The sequence below is a fragment of the Sinocyclocheilus anshuiensis genome, unplaced genomic scaffold (genome assembly GCF_001515605.1).
Source record: "Sinocyclocheilus anshuiensis isolate Anshui unplaced genomic scaffold, SAMN03320099.WGS_v1.1 scaffold1975, whole genome shotgun sequence".
NCBI lineage: Eukaryota > Metazoa > Chordata > Actinopteri > Cypriniformes > Cyprinidae > Sinocyclocheilus > Sinocyclocheilus anshuiensis.
Window position 1 is genome coordinate 241,560 of NW_015549690.1, and position 16,037 is coordinate 257,596.

General features: G+C 37.1%; 1 protein-coding gene across 2 annotated transcripts in view; it reads left to right on the forward strand.

Annotated features, from left to right (window-relative positions):
• Positions 1–16,037, forward strand: part of LOC107660463 (netrin-1-like) — a 62,056-nt gene that overhangs the window by 24,018 nt on the left and 22,001 nt on the right. For both annotated transcript variants that reach the window (XM_016449767.1, XM_016449768.1), the window contains exon 2: positions 15,802–15,990. In XM_016449767.1, the coding sequence (XP_016305253.1) occupies positions 15,802–15,990 (189 nt within the window). The remainder of the gene's footprint in view (positions 1–15,801; positions 15,991–16,037) is intronic.

Genomic DNA, 16,037 nt, shown 5'->3' on the forward strand with positions numbered 1-16,037 from the left:
GCTGTTCTGACTCACAGTCTGTAAGTACGTTTTTTATATTTAAAGAATTTGCCACTGACGATTCAAACGCGAGTTTTTTGGGCAGTGTAATTAGAGTAGCACTTGTTGTAAGTCATTTCTCCGATCACAAATGCAGACATGGTTTTATGTTTACGCAGCACGATGCAATGCAACGCGTAAAAAGACAGTATAAATCATTATAATCCGTAATTATAATCCCCACTGGATGCAACAAAGGCCTCGTTTATAATGGGTTTTAATGTTTTTGTCTCGTCGCTCTGGCCGGACAGGGCATCACAGTATGGTAGGGGCATAACATTTCCGTCACACGCTTGAGGTATTCGGCCAATCACAACGCACTGGATAGCTGGCCAATCAGAACACATAAACACATTTCATTACACCAAATACACAAAATAATGTTATTTTTAGCAGCATCATATGACCCCTTTAACTTTTAATATAATAACACATTACACTAAATTTTTTATCTGTTTTTTTTACCAGTGCTTTGTTATTCAACACATCAAAATAAGTGTACTGTTTTAAAACATGACAAAAGATTATTAAAACATAATGATTTAAAATTTTACTAAAGTAAAACTTTTCATTTAACATTATTGTAAACTACACTTCGAAAAGTATACTTACGTGTGTGTATAGTCATGAAAGTATACTCTCATTAAGTATCCTTAAGTGGAATTTTATTTCATCATTATATTACCTGCAAGTAAATTTGAAAGAGATTTGAAGTACACTACAAGTGCACATTTAATAAAATTAAGCACACTTCTTTTTTCACTATAGGGAATTTATGATGCACAATAACATGGTATAACATGGTAACACTTAATAACATAATTTATTAAGTGTAAGTTCATTAAGTTTTAATATTTAATATTGTGTGTTAATGTTGATTACATGATTTTTACCTGATGGACTACATTGAAGCGAAACATGGGCAAAAGCTCTGATACAATTCAACCACTATAGAATTAGATTTTCCTTAAAACATTATGTGTAGCATTAACTGTGCACATCACAAATCGTGCAGTATATTTAAAGTGACATTATCTCATCTCTTGCTTATCTAGAGCTCAGGGGACTAACAGAGCTCACCTAGATAGCAGAGCTTACCTTTGACCTCACTTGTGTCTGGGCTAATGAAGTAATAGGCGTAGGAAACGGGATCAAGAAACACAACTGAAATTATTTACGTTTTTGTGCAACTTTTTGTATGAAGCAAGTCAACAAATTCTGTGTTCCCGAACACACCCTCACCGTGACTTTTATTTTAGGTAGCTCACGTTGCTTAAGGCTACCTTTTTTTCCCAGTGGTGTCTGCTCAAGAGACATTAAAATCTGATTAAGCCTTGTGGTGCAGTAATTATCATTTAATGACAGTTACAGTGTCACCGCCTGCACCTTCTGCCGTTATCAGCGAGAGGCCTCTGCATTATCCAATCCTTTGCCAGATAATAAAACCTGCACCTGCCTCTGCAGCTCACAGTTTGGTTTTGCTAATGACTCTCAGCAGGTGGATATCTGGACAGAATGTGTCTTGTGTTTCTGTGTTTGACAACAGGTGGAAAGTTGTTTCCCCTCTCTGCACTTTATAAGTTATTATAAGTGTTTCAAGGTAGCAGAGCAAATGGTTTTCCTCCATGCAGTATATACTGGAATGCCAGTTGGAACTGGGACAGTATAATGGGCATTTTATTGTGGTAATTATGGTTATGGAACCTGCGCAGTAACAATAACTAAATTCAATCATTGTCTGAAGTCATTTAAGTTGAACAAACCAGCTGATGAAATATGTTTAAATTTCTGATTTGGCGATTGTTATTGTTGGATAAACTCATTTCCCCAAAAGAAAGTAATTACAATCACTGTGGCATTTGCCAGGCTCCCAATTTTCCCTTTTTAGCCAGAGTTAAATACACTTGGAAACTTTAGATAAAGATGTTTAATTGTGGCTATCATTGTGCTGCGGCACCCATAAGGGTTAAAGCAGGTTACGGTGCACATTGTTTATCATTTAATGAAAATTACCATAGAAAATTACCCTTGTTAGACTTAGAAAATATGTGATAAAAATGATTTAACAGCTTTGTGATTTGGTTTGACCATCTGTCTTGTGGAAGATCTCTTGAGGGAATGCGTGGCCGGTGGCCACAGAGGTGCTTTCTTCACACGCAATTAGCCACTCTGAAGGCTCATGCTGAGTGTCTGATGACTTTAACATGGTGAAAAACGTTGATTACACCACAATGAGCTTTTCAAGAAAGCCGCTAAGTGATTCTGGAGTCATAGGGAGAGAATGGCGTCATCCAAAAAATGGCGGAGGAGTGAGGACAACGGTTAGAAAAAGAACAATAAACATGTCATAGCAGGATGAATCGGCGACCTGGGCTTTAGATTTACAGTTTTAGGGGCTTCCTGTCTGCTTCCCGCTCACACTGGGAGAGACGGTGTGCGGAACATGTGGCAGGGAGGAGAAAAAACACAGCCTGCTGTTGATGAAGGTTTGGACAACCGCCCATTTGAGGATTTAGTAGCACGTCTGAGAACAATGGAAATGGATGGAAGACATGTTAGCCTCCTTATATTTGTATTCTGGCTGTGATGTGTTTCTACCGTCCTGGGCAATGCACCGAGACCTTGGCGGGTGCGTGTATGTGTGGTCTATGTGTTCATTTATCATCTTTAGATGGAAATTTCACCTTAGTTTTCAGAAATCAAATGGAGGTGGAGTCCAATCAAATCAAATATTTCCCAATTAACACTTCAGGAGCATGTTTAGAAAAAAAGCTAATTTTCATACCTGCGGCTCCACTGCTTAACAAGGCCGGTTACAGTGCAGAGTTTACATACTAATATTTGTATTTTGCCTCTTTTTTTGGGGTAATATCTCCCATGAGACTTCTTCCACTAATTAGCGGCCTTTTAAAACACTCACACAGGTCAATGCACTGAGAGAGCTGATCCTTGAAAAATGTTTGAAGTGCTCCCCCTTTCACTGGCTGATGGACACCGGGGTCATTTCCAGGCAGTCTGTTCCAATCAGCCAACAGACTTCCCATGGTCTTTCCAGCATTTCATACCCTTTCTCTCCCCTGTTCCACTGCAGTCCCTGCTTGCCCAACTCAAGTCATTTTCATGCTCTATAAATTTTATTGAAAAATCCGCTGCAGTGGAGTTGTGTTCCAATAAAACAGCGTGAACGCCTGTTAACGTTGAGCGAGGACGGTAAATTGGAGAGGTGACGCGCTAATGACATCTGCTCCAGAGGATTTGGTCTCCCTGAGACCTTCCCACCACATTGGTGTGAATGAACTCTGAGAAGGTATGTGTGTGGGGGGTAAATGAAAAAGAGAGGCTTAAAGTCCTCACACCTGATGTGGAGGCCACAATGTTATTACTAACGACGTCTAATAGAAGGAGAAAAGGTCAGATAGTAAATCGCATGAAAGCTAATCGCATAGAATAGAGACAGAAGCAATATTCCCAAGCCTATCTGTGCTCGTAGACTGGGAATAATCATATGTTCTCCAAGTTTTATCAATGAAAAATATCACATTTAGCTCTAAACAAGTTGATATGTTATTTTGTGGCCTTAATGATTCTTCAAACCTTAACTAAAAAGTGCCAATTCCAAATGTGGTATCCCAGAAGCCATTTCCAGAAAGCCATTTCCAGAAAATACCAGAGATATTTGAGTTTTAGCGAACTTGCGCATGCAGCTATGGAAATTCCACAGCAGGTGGTAAACTGGATGTAGAGTGTAGAGTTGCTGCCCAAGACAACAGTCGACTTCTCATAGATGGGCTTTTATTCCTTGGGCGTCATCTATGTTACAAACTTTGCGAATCATCCTTAAATCCGGAGGGTGTGGAAACATAACCGATCTGATTCCTCCTCCATTTGGGTTGAGTCACCACTGTTTGTAGGGATGGACTTTCTTTTCTGTAGTATAAGAGACTCTGTCTCAAAGTGCTTCTATGGCAAAACATTTTGGAAAAAAAGGAAGTTGTTTCATGTGTGGATAAAACTTACATTATGTGCAGCAGCTCTATTTCCACCCAAGCTGCAAATTTATTTCATTTGAAAAATCAGAACATCAGAAAAACAATTTGTGAATAAAGCAACCTTTCTATCCCATGTCCCAGAGAATAAAAATAGTAGCCACTGGGGAAGCCATTTTTATCTATTGCAATGCAGTAAATTAAAGGAACACTCCACTATTTTTGAAAATAGGCTCATTTTCCAACTCCCCTAGAGTTAAACAGTTGATTTTTACCGTTTTCGAATCCATTCAGCTGATCTCCGGGTCTGGCGGTAGCACTTTTAGCTGCAGCTTAGCATAGATCATTAAATCTGATTAGACCATTAGCATCTCGCTCAAAACTGACCAAAGAGTTTTTATATTTTTCCTATTTAAAACTTGACTCTTCTGTAGTTACATCGTGGACTAAGACCGACGGAAAAAAAAAGTTGCGATTTTCTAGGCCGATATGGCTTTAGTCTTGCTGCTCATGATTGTAGCTCAAGATGATTTTTACGATGTTTAAAGCAATGAACCAAGACAGACCAGGTAATAAAGTAAATTTCCTTTTAACATTTGCCTTGGACAATGGAATCATGTTTAGCGTCACACTTCATCCATTAGCAGCTATCTAATGGAATATATAGCAATTTTTTTCCATCATTTGTAACCTGCTTCTGTTGCAAAAAAAATGGTTGAGATACTGCATAGATCTTTAGAGGGGCGTCCCAGGAAAAAGCTTGTTTGCCAGATGTGGGCACATGTGCAGTGAAATGGCAGCATTGTGGTTCTGTGCTGTCATAGCCCGAAAGCTGGATCTTTTCTCATCTTTGTGTGTCTGGCTTTGCGCAGTCTGGGGAATCTACATAAATCCCAGTAGGCTTTCACCAACCTGGGATGAATAGAGGTGGCCGCTTTAGTCTGCTTCTGTACAATTCTTACAATGCGAATCACACAACATAGACATCCTCGAAAGTTCATTCAAGGCAAAGAAACAAACCGAAATATTCTCTCGTGTTTATCTCTTTTGTTTATGTCTTGCTGTTTTCTCTTTTTTCTCCTTTTCAGTCCTCGCAGAATCTTTATCTCTCTGTTATTGTCGTCTTTCTTTCTCTTTCTCCACACACACACGCACACGCACACACACACACACACACACACACACGCACACACTCATACAAAAGGCCTTCGTTGGCAAGGAAATAGATGCGATCTACTTTTTGACACACTATTTATTCCTGCATCACAGTGTGCGGTTGGCGTATTTCTTCTGATGCAAGCGGTGGTACAGGCTTTGGAACAGCTGATCACCTCTAACAAGGGGGCAAGCTGGTCATTAAATGCGTGCTAATAATGGAACGTGCAGGTCTTTGTTGTGGTTATAAAACCCTTAGGAGCCTCTTGACCTGAAACCCTTATTAGTTTTGAAGCTTTCAGAGTCATCCTTCTTATCACACTGGCCCTAATTAAGATCTTCATAACAAAAGAACAGACACTTCAAACAAAGAGCCTCTGACACTTACATTATAGCAGTAACAGAAAAAAGGTTCTGTACTACACATACTGGATCAGCTGAAAATGAAATTACTATCAAGTAAACTGAGCGTCGCCAACTTGACCATAAGATGTATTTTAACGTGGATGAAAAATACTAATTTTAGAAGGAAGCCATGTTTCTATTGCCACCCTTGGCATTCTTATTGAAGACTAAACTTTGGCATGAATGTTCAAAAACAGCACCAAAATACAGGCAAAAAAAAAAAAGGTGTCTCTGTATTGCTGTGATGATTTTCCTAATAGTACGCCTGTCTATCATATTCAATCAGCATGAATGAGTCACTGCTGGAAATGGAAAGACTAATTACAAAGTAAAAAACTCACCCACTCAGACATAACCACTTTTGCTGATGTATAAAATTAACTTGAAGTTAACTTGAAATAAGCTGAATTTGTGTGTTAAGTGCATCTCATGCCTACAATCATACTCTGTAAAAAGTGTTAACTGCAATTGTGACATTAAGGAGATATTTATACCATAGCTTACCTGTAAATATCATTTTCTTGGTGAAATCTGATGTATTCATCTTGATTCAGTGAGTTTAAATAATATTTGCCATATTTGCCAAGACTTGAATACCATGAGAACATTCAGACTTTACCTCATAAAGTACATTTTTAGGTTAACATTTTTCAGTATAATTACACCTGTTGTGTTACACATGACATACTTTGAAATTATGTGACTTGATCTGAATCTGAATTATATAATACAAAAAAATATATAATATTGATTTATTGTTGATAAGTGTAAGACAAAATGAGAAATGATTTTTACATAGAATTAGAGAATTTTAGACATAGAATTATTTTACATAGAATTAGAGAGGAGACCTTTCCTCTTTATTTTCACTCAACTCATCTTTTTGGCGGTTGGATGATTTTGATATGATATGTTAAGCCAGCGGCTGGAAGTGTATTAAAGCATATGTTTTTGTATGCACTGTGGTTTCAAAGAGTGAGCCACTCCTAAACCTCCAAAATTCACATATTCTTAAATTCACTGCCAAAACTGAGCATGTTTTATTACTAACCAACAGCAGTCATGCACAGCAGTGCTCTTGGGCTCCCATTTGGATGAATGTATAATTAGGAAGAACCGGAGGAACACAAGTCATAATCTGAGCGTTCTTCAGCCAGTGATGAATAATGCAGCAGATATCATCCCAGGAATTGGACTGGTTATGTGGTGTGGTTGTCAATAAAAATGTTCACATTTACAGCTTAATTATTTAAAGGTCAGTGTGTTACTGATCTGGGAGTTGATGTTGATAAACATATAGGTGGAACCCAATTAGAGCTACTTTTAAAGTTCATGCCATAATTTAACAAGCAGCATACAGATAAATGTTTTTGGCCATATTTTGTTTTGTTTGTGTCTTAATAAACAGGCCACATCTGCTTCCTGAAATTCCTTAAAATCTGTTAATTTACTGTAACACCACACATTCTTGCTCTTCTTCCTTATGTTTGTTTGTAGTTTTACATCACCAAGAGCAAACAGAACAAAACTAATCGTAGCATTATGACTACCTATTTTTGCGGTGTCTGTTTTAACACAGTAAGAAAGAGTGGGGAAAAATGAAGGCCACTCTTGTGAAGCGAAGACAGGTTGTCGTGTGTGTTTGGGTGCGTGTGCATGTGAGAGTTTTGGTCGTGTTGAGTGATTCTCTGTTTGACAGCACTCGCATTTGTCTTGAATTAGGACTCAAAGGGCTTGAGTCAGATCTGTTTGACTCTGGGGTTCACATACAGGTGGAAACAAAAGCTTCAGTGCTCTTCAGCTCTCTCAGCATGCTGGGTGCAGAATAGAGGCACTGCCTGAAATGTGCGTCCTGTTAAAAGTATACTGTTGACGTGTGGGACGTGATCCCCCCCGCTGTTATTCTCCAGTGTGTCCACACCACTTCGTCTGATCAAAGACACAGATGGTACTATGTTCTTTTCCTGGCTGCCTCAACTCCTCTAATCTTTTATTTGTTTATTTCATGCCAAGGTGATAGTTTGGAAATCTAATACTCGTTCACTCCGGGATTGGAGGAGAGGAAAGGTGGTACCTCACTCTCTAAACATGATTTGTAAAGGTTTTCATTTTTTTCAAGACTCATTAAAAGCATTCCAGATTTGAGTCATGATTTGGCTAATAGCTGTTTATATTTTTAAGAGGTATTTTTAATGTTTACATTTTGCTTCACAAAGGTGCAGACAGCTGTCTACATAAAGAATAAATAATCTCAGACAGGTATGTTTCTTGTTGACAAAATGACAAAATGTCAGGGTCTTGGGAAAAATCCAGTATTGCTTTTAATTCACCTTGATATATTTTAAAAGTCAATATTTTTTGCACATGTGAACTATTGTGTAATATGATTTTATAGTTTTACATTATAATTTATGACTCAATATTTCTTCCTATATAACGTAATTTAGATATTAGTTCTAAATCAATAAAAAAAAAACAATTAATTTTCTGGGTATATATATTTGAAGCACATTAGAGTAGAGTTTCATGTGTGAGATTTTCTCCATACATTGTTCTACTGTAAGTTTCCTACAGCAGTTATATGAAGGCACTGTCTGCATCAACAGAGAAGCAGAGCTCCAACTCCCGGGGTAGTGTGCAGTTACAGTCTGTGCTATGAACTCATTGTTGTGATCTTTAATAATAATGGTAGTAAGTTTTCAATTCCATTCTGTTATTATTAGACTGTAAATGTGAAAAATTTAATGTTTTGCGAAAAACCGCAATATGAATGAAGTGATCATTTCCCTATAAAAGAGCATTCCACAGAGTGTGAATCAGATAATCGGTTCCGGTGTGGTCTTTGCATTTTTTTAATACGAGAGCAGCATATGAAACTGACACAAACAAAGCATCTAACCATCATCAAGCAGTATGTCAACAATGCATTCATATGGCAGTCAGCCAGAGAGCCTCAAAAGTCAGATCTACAACAAATACAGTGGACATAAAAGGAGGGGGAGATACATCTTACTATAATTATGCAACTTCATTGATCCATGTGCTATCTTTTATAGTATAAGTTTGTGTTTATAGTAATGTTAATAGCAATAGTCTGTTCAGTTTAGAAATACAGTTAGATATCAATCAATGAGGCTATATATTTTTTTTTTTAAATCTGTGCAACTATGGATAAAGTGACTGCAAGTTACATGTACACTTCAAAGAATAATTCACCCCAAAATGAAAATTCTGTCATCATTTACTCACCCTCATGTTGTTCCAAATCCATATGACTTTCTTTATTTCATGAAACACAAAAGGAGAAAATTTCATTAATGTACTCACCACCTTTTTTAAGTGCTATTACTACAAATGGGATTTGGAGCTTTAAGCTTCAAAAAGGACTCAAAAGCATCATAAAGGAATCATAAAGGTCTTTGATACAAGTTGTATAACAACTATATTCCAAGTCCTTTAAATCATATGATAGTTTGGGATGAGAAACTATAAAGGACAGGAGTGATAAGATTTTCAGTGAAGAATGACTTACATTTTAGTCTGTTTCTCCTGACAAACTATTATAATTATCATAATATAATATAAATATAATATTCTTATTATAAGTTGAATGGACAACTTTTATACTATTCTTCTTCAAAAATTTTTTTTTTTCACTTTTTTTATTTGACTGACACTGTCAAGAGAAATACATGCCATATGCCATCAATTTATTTATTTCTCTCAGCTCAAACCACTGAATATCTTTGGCTGACCACAGAACCACAATGCAAACGTTCATCATTGTCTCAGCGATGAAGAAAACGCTTATGTTCCTTGGGGCAACTGTTTTAACAGTATTGATTTAAGGCCCAGAGCAAAAGCCTTGAACTGACGCAACATCCGAAAAACACATGTGCAGGCACACACATGCACTCTTACATTCCACTTACACACACACACGCACGCACTTCATGTCATACAGCCACCCAAGCACACTCCCCACGCTTAACTTTGCTGAAAGGCGACCAAACCAAAACAAGGCTGATGTGGTGACATCTAATATTTTCTCATTAAGTCTTATGGAGCTCGGGGGCTAATCGCATTACTTAAAAGGGCACACAAAGATTAAAACTAAACTAGACATGGATGGGTCCTCTTCCATGTTTGTTTAAAAGCCCAGTAAGGATAGCACCCCGCGGCATAACTTCTTCTCTGATGGGCCGGTGTTAGGTGTTGGTATTGAGTCTGGTAATACCGACCCCCGGTACAGGAAAGATCTCACGCCCTGGAGTTCATGACATATGACTGGTGATTTTTGACACTGAAGGTCAGGGCTCACACCTGAGATGGTGTCGGAGCTGACAGACATCACATGCCTGAGAAGTTTCTCTACTGAAGGATGTATGAGCTGTGAGTGGATTCTTTAACTCTAAGTCACGGAATGCGGGTTTGTTTCTACCCCCATTTGATTTAGTGCACCACCATTTTGGTAATGCTTCACCAAGCGTGTTGTTTCATTTATATATTTATAAAAAAATGTACAATAGTGTAATCACCCCCTATTCTGCTTGCTTCAAACTTTTTATTTTGTCTTTTTTTTAAGTCTGTGCTTAGATTTCCATCAGTTTTTCCATCAAATGTATTACAGCATAAGCTGAAAATCATCAAAATCTGATACGTTCTACACTGTTTTCACCCTTTACTCAAATTGTTAAACAACAGCTGTAATCTCTGAATTATATATAAGTGGTGACGTCTTTTTATCTTCGCTCTGTCTGACAGGCTCGGTGAAAAAAGGCCAATAGTGTTGAGTGCTGGACTGATATCCCTGATAACTGAGGAGAATTACCAACGGCCTCTAGTCTGACACTGTTTATACAGCACGCTTTTACAAAGAGTGTAAGAGAGTTAGCATTCATTTCCTCACTTATTGGTATGTTCAGACATTTCAGGAAGAGAAGACAAAATAGCCTAAACAACTTTGGATAATTTGTGAGTTTAGCGCACTAACGTTTGTTGAAAAAAGGTCAGGTTAACAAAAATATAATCCTAAATACACTCACACCTAATAAATTAAGTGACATACTGTTCTTTTTCACCTATGCCAACTAATCAAGCACTAAGAGAGTGTTTGAGGAAATCCTCATGTTTGCAGAGGAAGGAAATGAGTGGTCACTAGCAGAGAGGAGTCTGATGACTCTTTAAACTCTATTTTGGCAGGGCGATCGAGACCGATGAAGAGTCCTACGTTCCAAACAAATAAAGAAATGAGCATTAAAGGGGTCATATGATGAGATTTCATGGTTCCTTTGTCTTTGGAGTGTTAAAAGCTGTTCGTGCATACAGAAGATCCGTAAAGTTGCAAAGATTAGTCTCAAAGTCTCAAACCCAAAGAGATATTCTTTATAAAAGTGAATGTTCATCCATGCCGTTCAAACACGCCCCCACATGTCTACGTCACTGTGTGGGAAGATTTGCATAACACCGCCCAAATGTATACGCAAAGAAAGAAGGCATGTCGTGGAGATGCTGTGTGTTTCGTTGCGAAAGCTAAACTACTTTGAAATTTTACTTTGAAATCCTGAACCTGGTAAGGCGTAACATTTCCGTCGCACGCTTGAGGTATTCAGCCAATCACAACGTACTAGATAGCTAGCCAATCAGAGCACACCGCACTTTTCAGAACGATGAGCTTTGTAAAAATCGACGTGTTTCAGAAAGGCGGGGCATAGAGGAGCAACAATAATGTACAGTATGTGGAAAATAATGTTTTTTTTAACCTTAAACCGCGTAAACACATTGCATTACACCAAATACACAAAATAATGTTCTTTTTAGCAACATCATATGACCGCTTTAAGTATTGACTGCAGTTGAAATAATGTGATTATGTGGGAAGACAAAGACTACAGAGTGCTATAACAGAAATGGAACTAGAAAATAAATAATAAATAAAGAGAGGAAACTATAATGCCAACAGTCAGTTATACACTTTAGCAGGAGTATAATAGTATATACACTACCATTCAAAAGTTTTAGATTGGTAATAAAAAAAAATAAAAAATTCTCTTCTGTCTCTTTTAACTCTCTATTCATCAAAGAATACTGTGTACCTCAGAATTGTACACAACAGTTTTCAAGACTGATAATAATAATAATAAGAAATGTTCCATGACCAGCAAATCTGCATATTAGAATGATTTCTGAAGGTTCATGTGACTGGAGTAATGAAGCTGAAAATTCAGCTTTGCCCACACAGGAATAAATAGCTTTTTCTAAAATATATTCAGATAGAAAAAAAAAGTTATTTTAAAAATATTTCACAATATTACAGTTTTTGCTGTATTTTGGATCAAATGAATGCAGCCTTGATGAGCAGAAGAGACTTCTTTTAAAAACATTAAAAAATCTTACTGATCTAAAACCTTGATTTTGATATTTAATATAACTATAATATAACTAACTTGATATTTGTTAGCAAAATTTTTCTTTGGTTACAAATAAAAAGTGTGGGGGGGAAAGTGCTAACAAAAAACAAGCACAACAAAATCAAGATTCTAATACTCTCTTTTAAGAACATTCTTAAGTCAGTAAAAAAAACAATTAGCTGCGCTCAAAAGCTATCACCTTACACTCTTCTGAGCCAAACTAAAGAGGAGACAGAGACAAAACGCATCTGGTTTGGCTTTCTCCTCAAGCCAGCCAATCAGAAGAGTCATCTCACCCCCTTATCTCTGCCTGGGGTTTATCGGCTAAGTAGATGTGTAGCTGCAAGTGTGAACAGCTTGTTTTGTTGGCTTCACTGATGAGAGTTTTCATCCTCTGCAAGTATTCTGCATTCACCAGCCTGGTAGGACATCTAGGTAATCTTTCTTTCTGTTAAGACAGATGCTGTTCTATTCTGTGGTTAGGAAGTACCACCATAGGGATGAGCTTTTCCTCCCATCTCCAAAAGCTGCTGTAATCTTGTTCCGTCACATAAGGCAACATTTAAATTATGATCATGCTTTTAAGGCAGATGACATGACAAGATTAGTGAGTCTGAAAGCACTTCAAAGGTATGGGGAAGCATGCAGGCCGAACAAGGTGTGAGAGTTGGTGTCAAAAGGCAAAATGAGCAGATCTCAAGCTGTAAGTGAAACAAAATGTGTCTGACAGTGAGTTGATAATGTACAGTCGCTTTGTATTTGCTCCCATTGAGAGGCAAACACCCTGAATCCTGCTTGCCTGTAAAAGAGCAGGTGTGAGGAGGCTGTATGCTCTGTGTGTGTGACAATCACAATCTGTATCATGAGGAAACCAGATGAGGTGCTGAAACAGCTTTTTCCAGCTGCCCTATGTGTGTTGAGGTTGTTTTTTCATGATTGAGGGCAAGAGGAAGCAGTGTGAGCCAAATACTACCAATAGCCTCACATGCTGACAGTGTAATTTCCTTTTAGTGGAGCTCTTTTATATGTGCATACTATAGTGATGCTACAACAGTGTTTCCAGCTGTTATGCTCATCGTGGTTAATATAATCTTTTAGCAAGATGCATTTATTCTTGATTGCAACAACTGCAGCAAATTACAGTCTAAGACAACGCATGCTGCCCAATCCATATAAAACATCACTTCTTTTACCACAGATTGTTTTAAATAAAGAAAGAAAGAATACAGCTGAAAGGTTTTCAGTTGATGTCATTGTAATAACAGATTTTTCTCATTACTTTGGTAAAACATACTGTTGTGATTAGTTTTCTCAGTTTTATTTCTGTCCAATAGCAATATAAGGAATTTTTGCCTTGAAAAAGTAATAAAATGTTAAAATGTGGTACGATATTTATATTTTTTGTAATTTTCAAAGAAAACAAGTTGGATTTTCTGTTTATCAATAAGTTCAGGAAGTCTGTAGAAATTTAAAGAAGCCGGGAGCTGCATAGTGGATTGCATTTGCCTTGTCAGCAAAAGTGAATAATCCATAGCTAGAGGGTAGGAAGGATCAGTTTCCACTGGGATTCAAACAAGCAGGCAGAATTATTACCAACAGTACGCCTGTTTGAAAGCAAACAAGCCATGCATGGAGTAAGTTTGAAGAGGAGACACTTCTAGGACAGGCCAGATTATCATTCTTTATGTCCTGCATGCATCTCAAAAAACCTATTCCAAGTTTTATTTATTTATTTATTTATTTGGCAGCAAGTGGAAAATCTGTGGAGATGAGCCAAGATTATTTTGGGTAATACTAAGTGGAGTTTTTCCACAAAAAAAAAAATAAAATAAATAAAAAATCACTCTTTTCCAACTAGATGACATTGTACACAAGTGAACAGCAAACAGACTGTGTCGAAATCAAGATCAAAATCTCTGATTGTTTCTTAAAATCAGAAGGTGCAAAATAATTGGAAAGGAATATATGGCCCTGGCAAGGCAAAACTTGGTAACTACACATTTTGTTGTAATATCAATTTGGGGGTCCTTGGCATTAAGAAGTACTGGACATATTTCATATAAACGTAGTTTGAAAAATGATAGACTAAATAAATAAAAAAAACTTGAAAGCCATTGTTGTAGTTTCAGTCTTGCTAGTGACTGCAATTGCTTTTGTAAGTTGTTATGCCCTCTCATCAAAATGCTTATTTTTTCATGAAGTCTCCTAGCATAAAACCAAATAAACACTCCGTTGAAGTTGCTCAGAGAATGTGCATCAGCTATGCCTTGCCAACAGTTGTCTGCACTTGAACAGCCCAAAGCATTTTGGTAGGAGGGTTGGGATTTATCGCTGAATAATACACGAGGAGGAGCCACACCAATGTCTCACCCAGGCTTAATGAAAGAGAACATGTCTGCACACAAATCAGTCATGAATAAACATCAGACAGTAATTCAATTTGGTGGCAGAAACTTTATTCATTAGTAAACAAGCAGGAGCACAGCTTCCTGTGCATGGTGGGGACTGGGAATGGAATGGTAATTGGAGGCCTTGTCTGATATTGTTTGGCATCATTGGGAAAGAGCAGGCTTGGTCAGAGACAAAGCTCAGAAGCTGACCTCATTATCAGAAGTTAATTCTCTGGCACTTAATTTGCTGCAGTTGGTAAAGACATAGCTGTCAAACTGAGGCCTGCATCTCTACTGCATAATGATTAAAGAGCTTCTCTTTATTCTTGATTTAGATGGTCTAATGACTTTCACAAGTGGCACGTGGAGTGCTTACAGGTGATACTCATAAATATTACAGAAATCTTTGTGTAATTTACTTTTTTTTTAAGTTTAATATAGCTCGGTGTGTCTAAATCTCTAGTAGCTTACCCAGAAAATAATGTTTATCTGAAAATGTGCATGTGGTTTGGTAAAATTAGTTAATCTAAATTGATTTTATTCAAGTCAATATTGTTATTTATCACCGACTAAGGTAACAACAACAAAATTTTATATTTTACTTATTTCACCAATAATATTTATGTGTTTGACTATTGGATATACATTACCACACATTACCACTTATTATTTTATTTTTATTTTTGAAAGAAATGAATACTTTTATTCAGCAAGGATGCATTAAACTGATCCAAAGTTACAATAAAGACATTTTCAATGTTACAAAAGATTTCTATTTCAAATAAATGCTGTTCTTTTGAACTTTCTATTCATCAAAGAATCAAAAGCAGCACTAATATTTTAACACTGAAATTATGCAAAATGTTACTTAACCAAATTAGCATATTAGAATGATTTCTAAAGGATCATGTGACATTGAAGACTGAAGAAATAGCTTTTTAAAAAATATATTAAAATAAAAAAACTGTTATTTTAAATTGTAAAAATAATTCGCAATACTACTGTATTTTTTGCTCAAATAAATGCAGCCTTGATGAGTATGAGACTGAAACATTTAAAAATCTTACCAACCCCAAAGTTTTAAAAGATAGTTTATACACTTTGAAATGCATTGTTATCCTTTCTAAATATTAAATTAGTTTTTATTAAAATTGTTTTGCCCTTTCATACAGCTGACAGTTTAAACACCATATATATATATATATATATATATATATAATTCATGTAGCATTATGTCTGTGTTGCTCACAGTCCTTAAATTTGTGCTCAAACCAAATGGGGAAAAAAGGGACACTATTTGTGACTACTTGGGGTTTGGATGTTCTGATTGTACTTGGCTTGAAATGTTTGAGAACCACTGTGACAGAGGATATGCTGTTTAAACGAATGCATCTTCTGTTTCTTCCTTTTCCGCAGCCTGCAATTGTAACCTCCATGCGAGGCGCTGTCGTTTCAACATGGAGCTTTACAAACTCTCCGGGAGGAAAAGCGGAGGAGTCTGCCTGAACTGCCGCCACAATACGGCGGGTCGCCACTGCCACTACTGCAAGGAGGGCTACTACAGAGACATGTCTAAGCCCATCTCTCACAGAAAGGCCTGCAAAGGTATGAAGGGTACTGAATCTAAACACCATGGGCGAAAAGGGCGACTC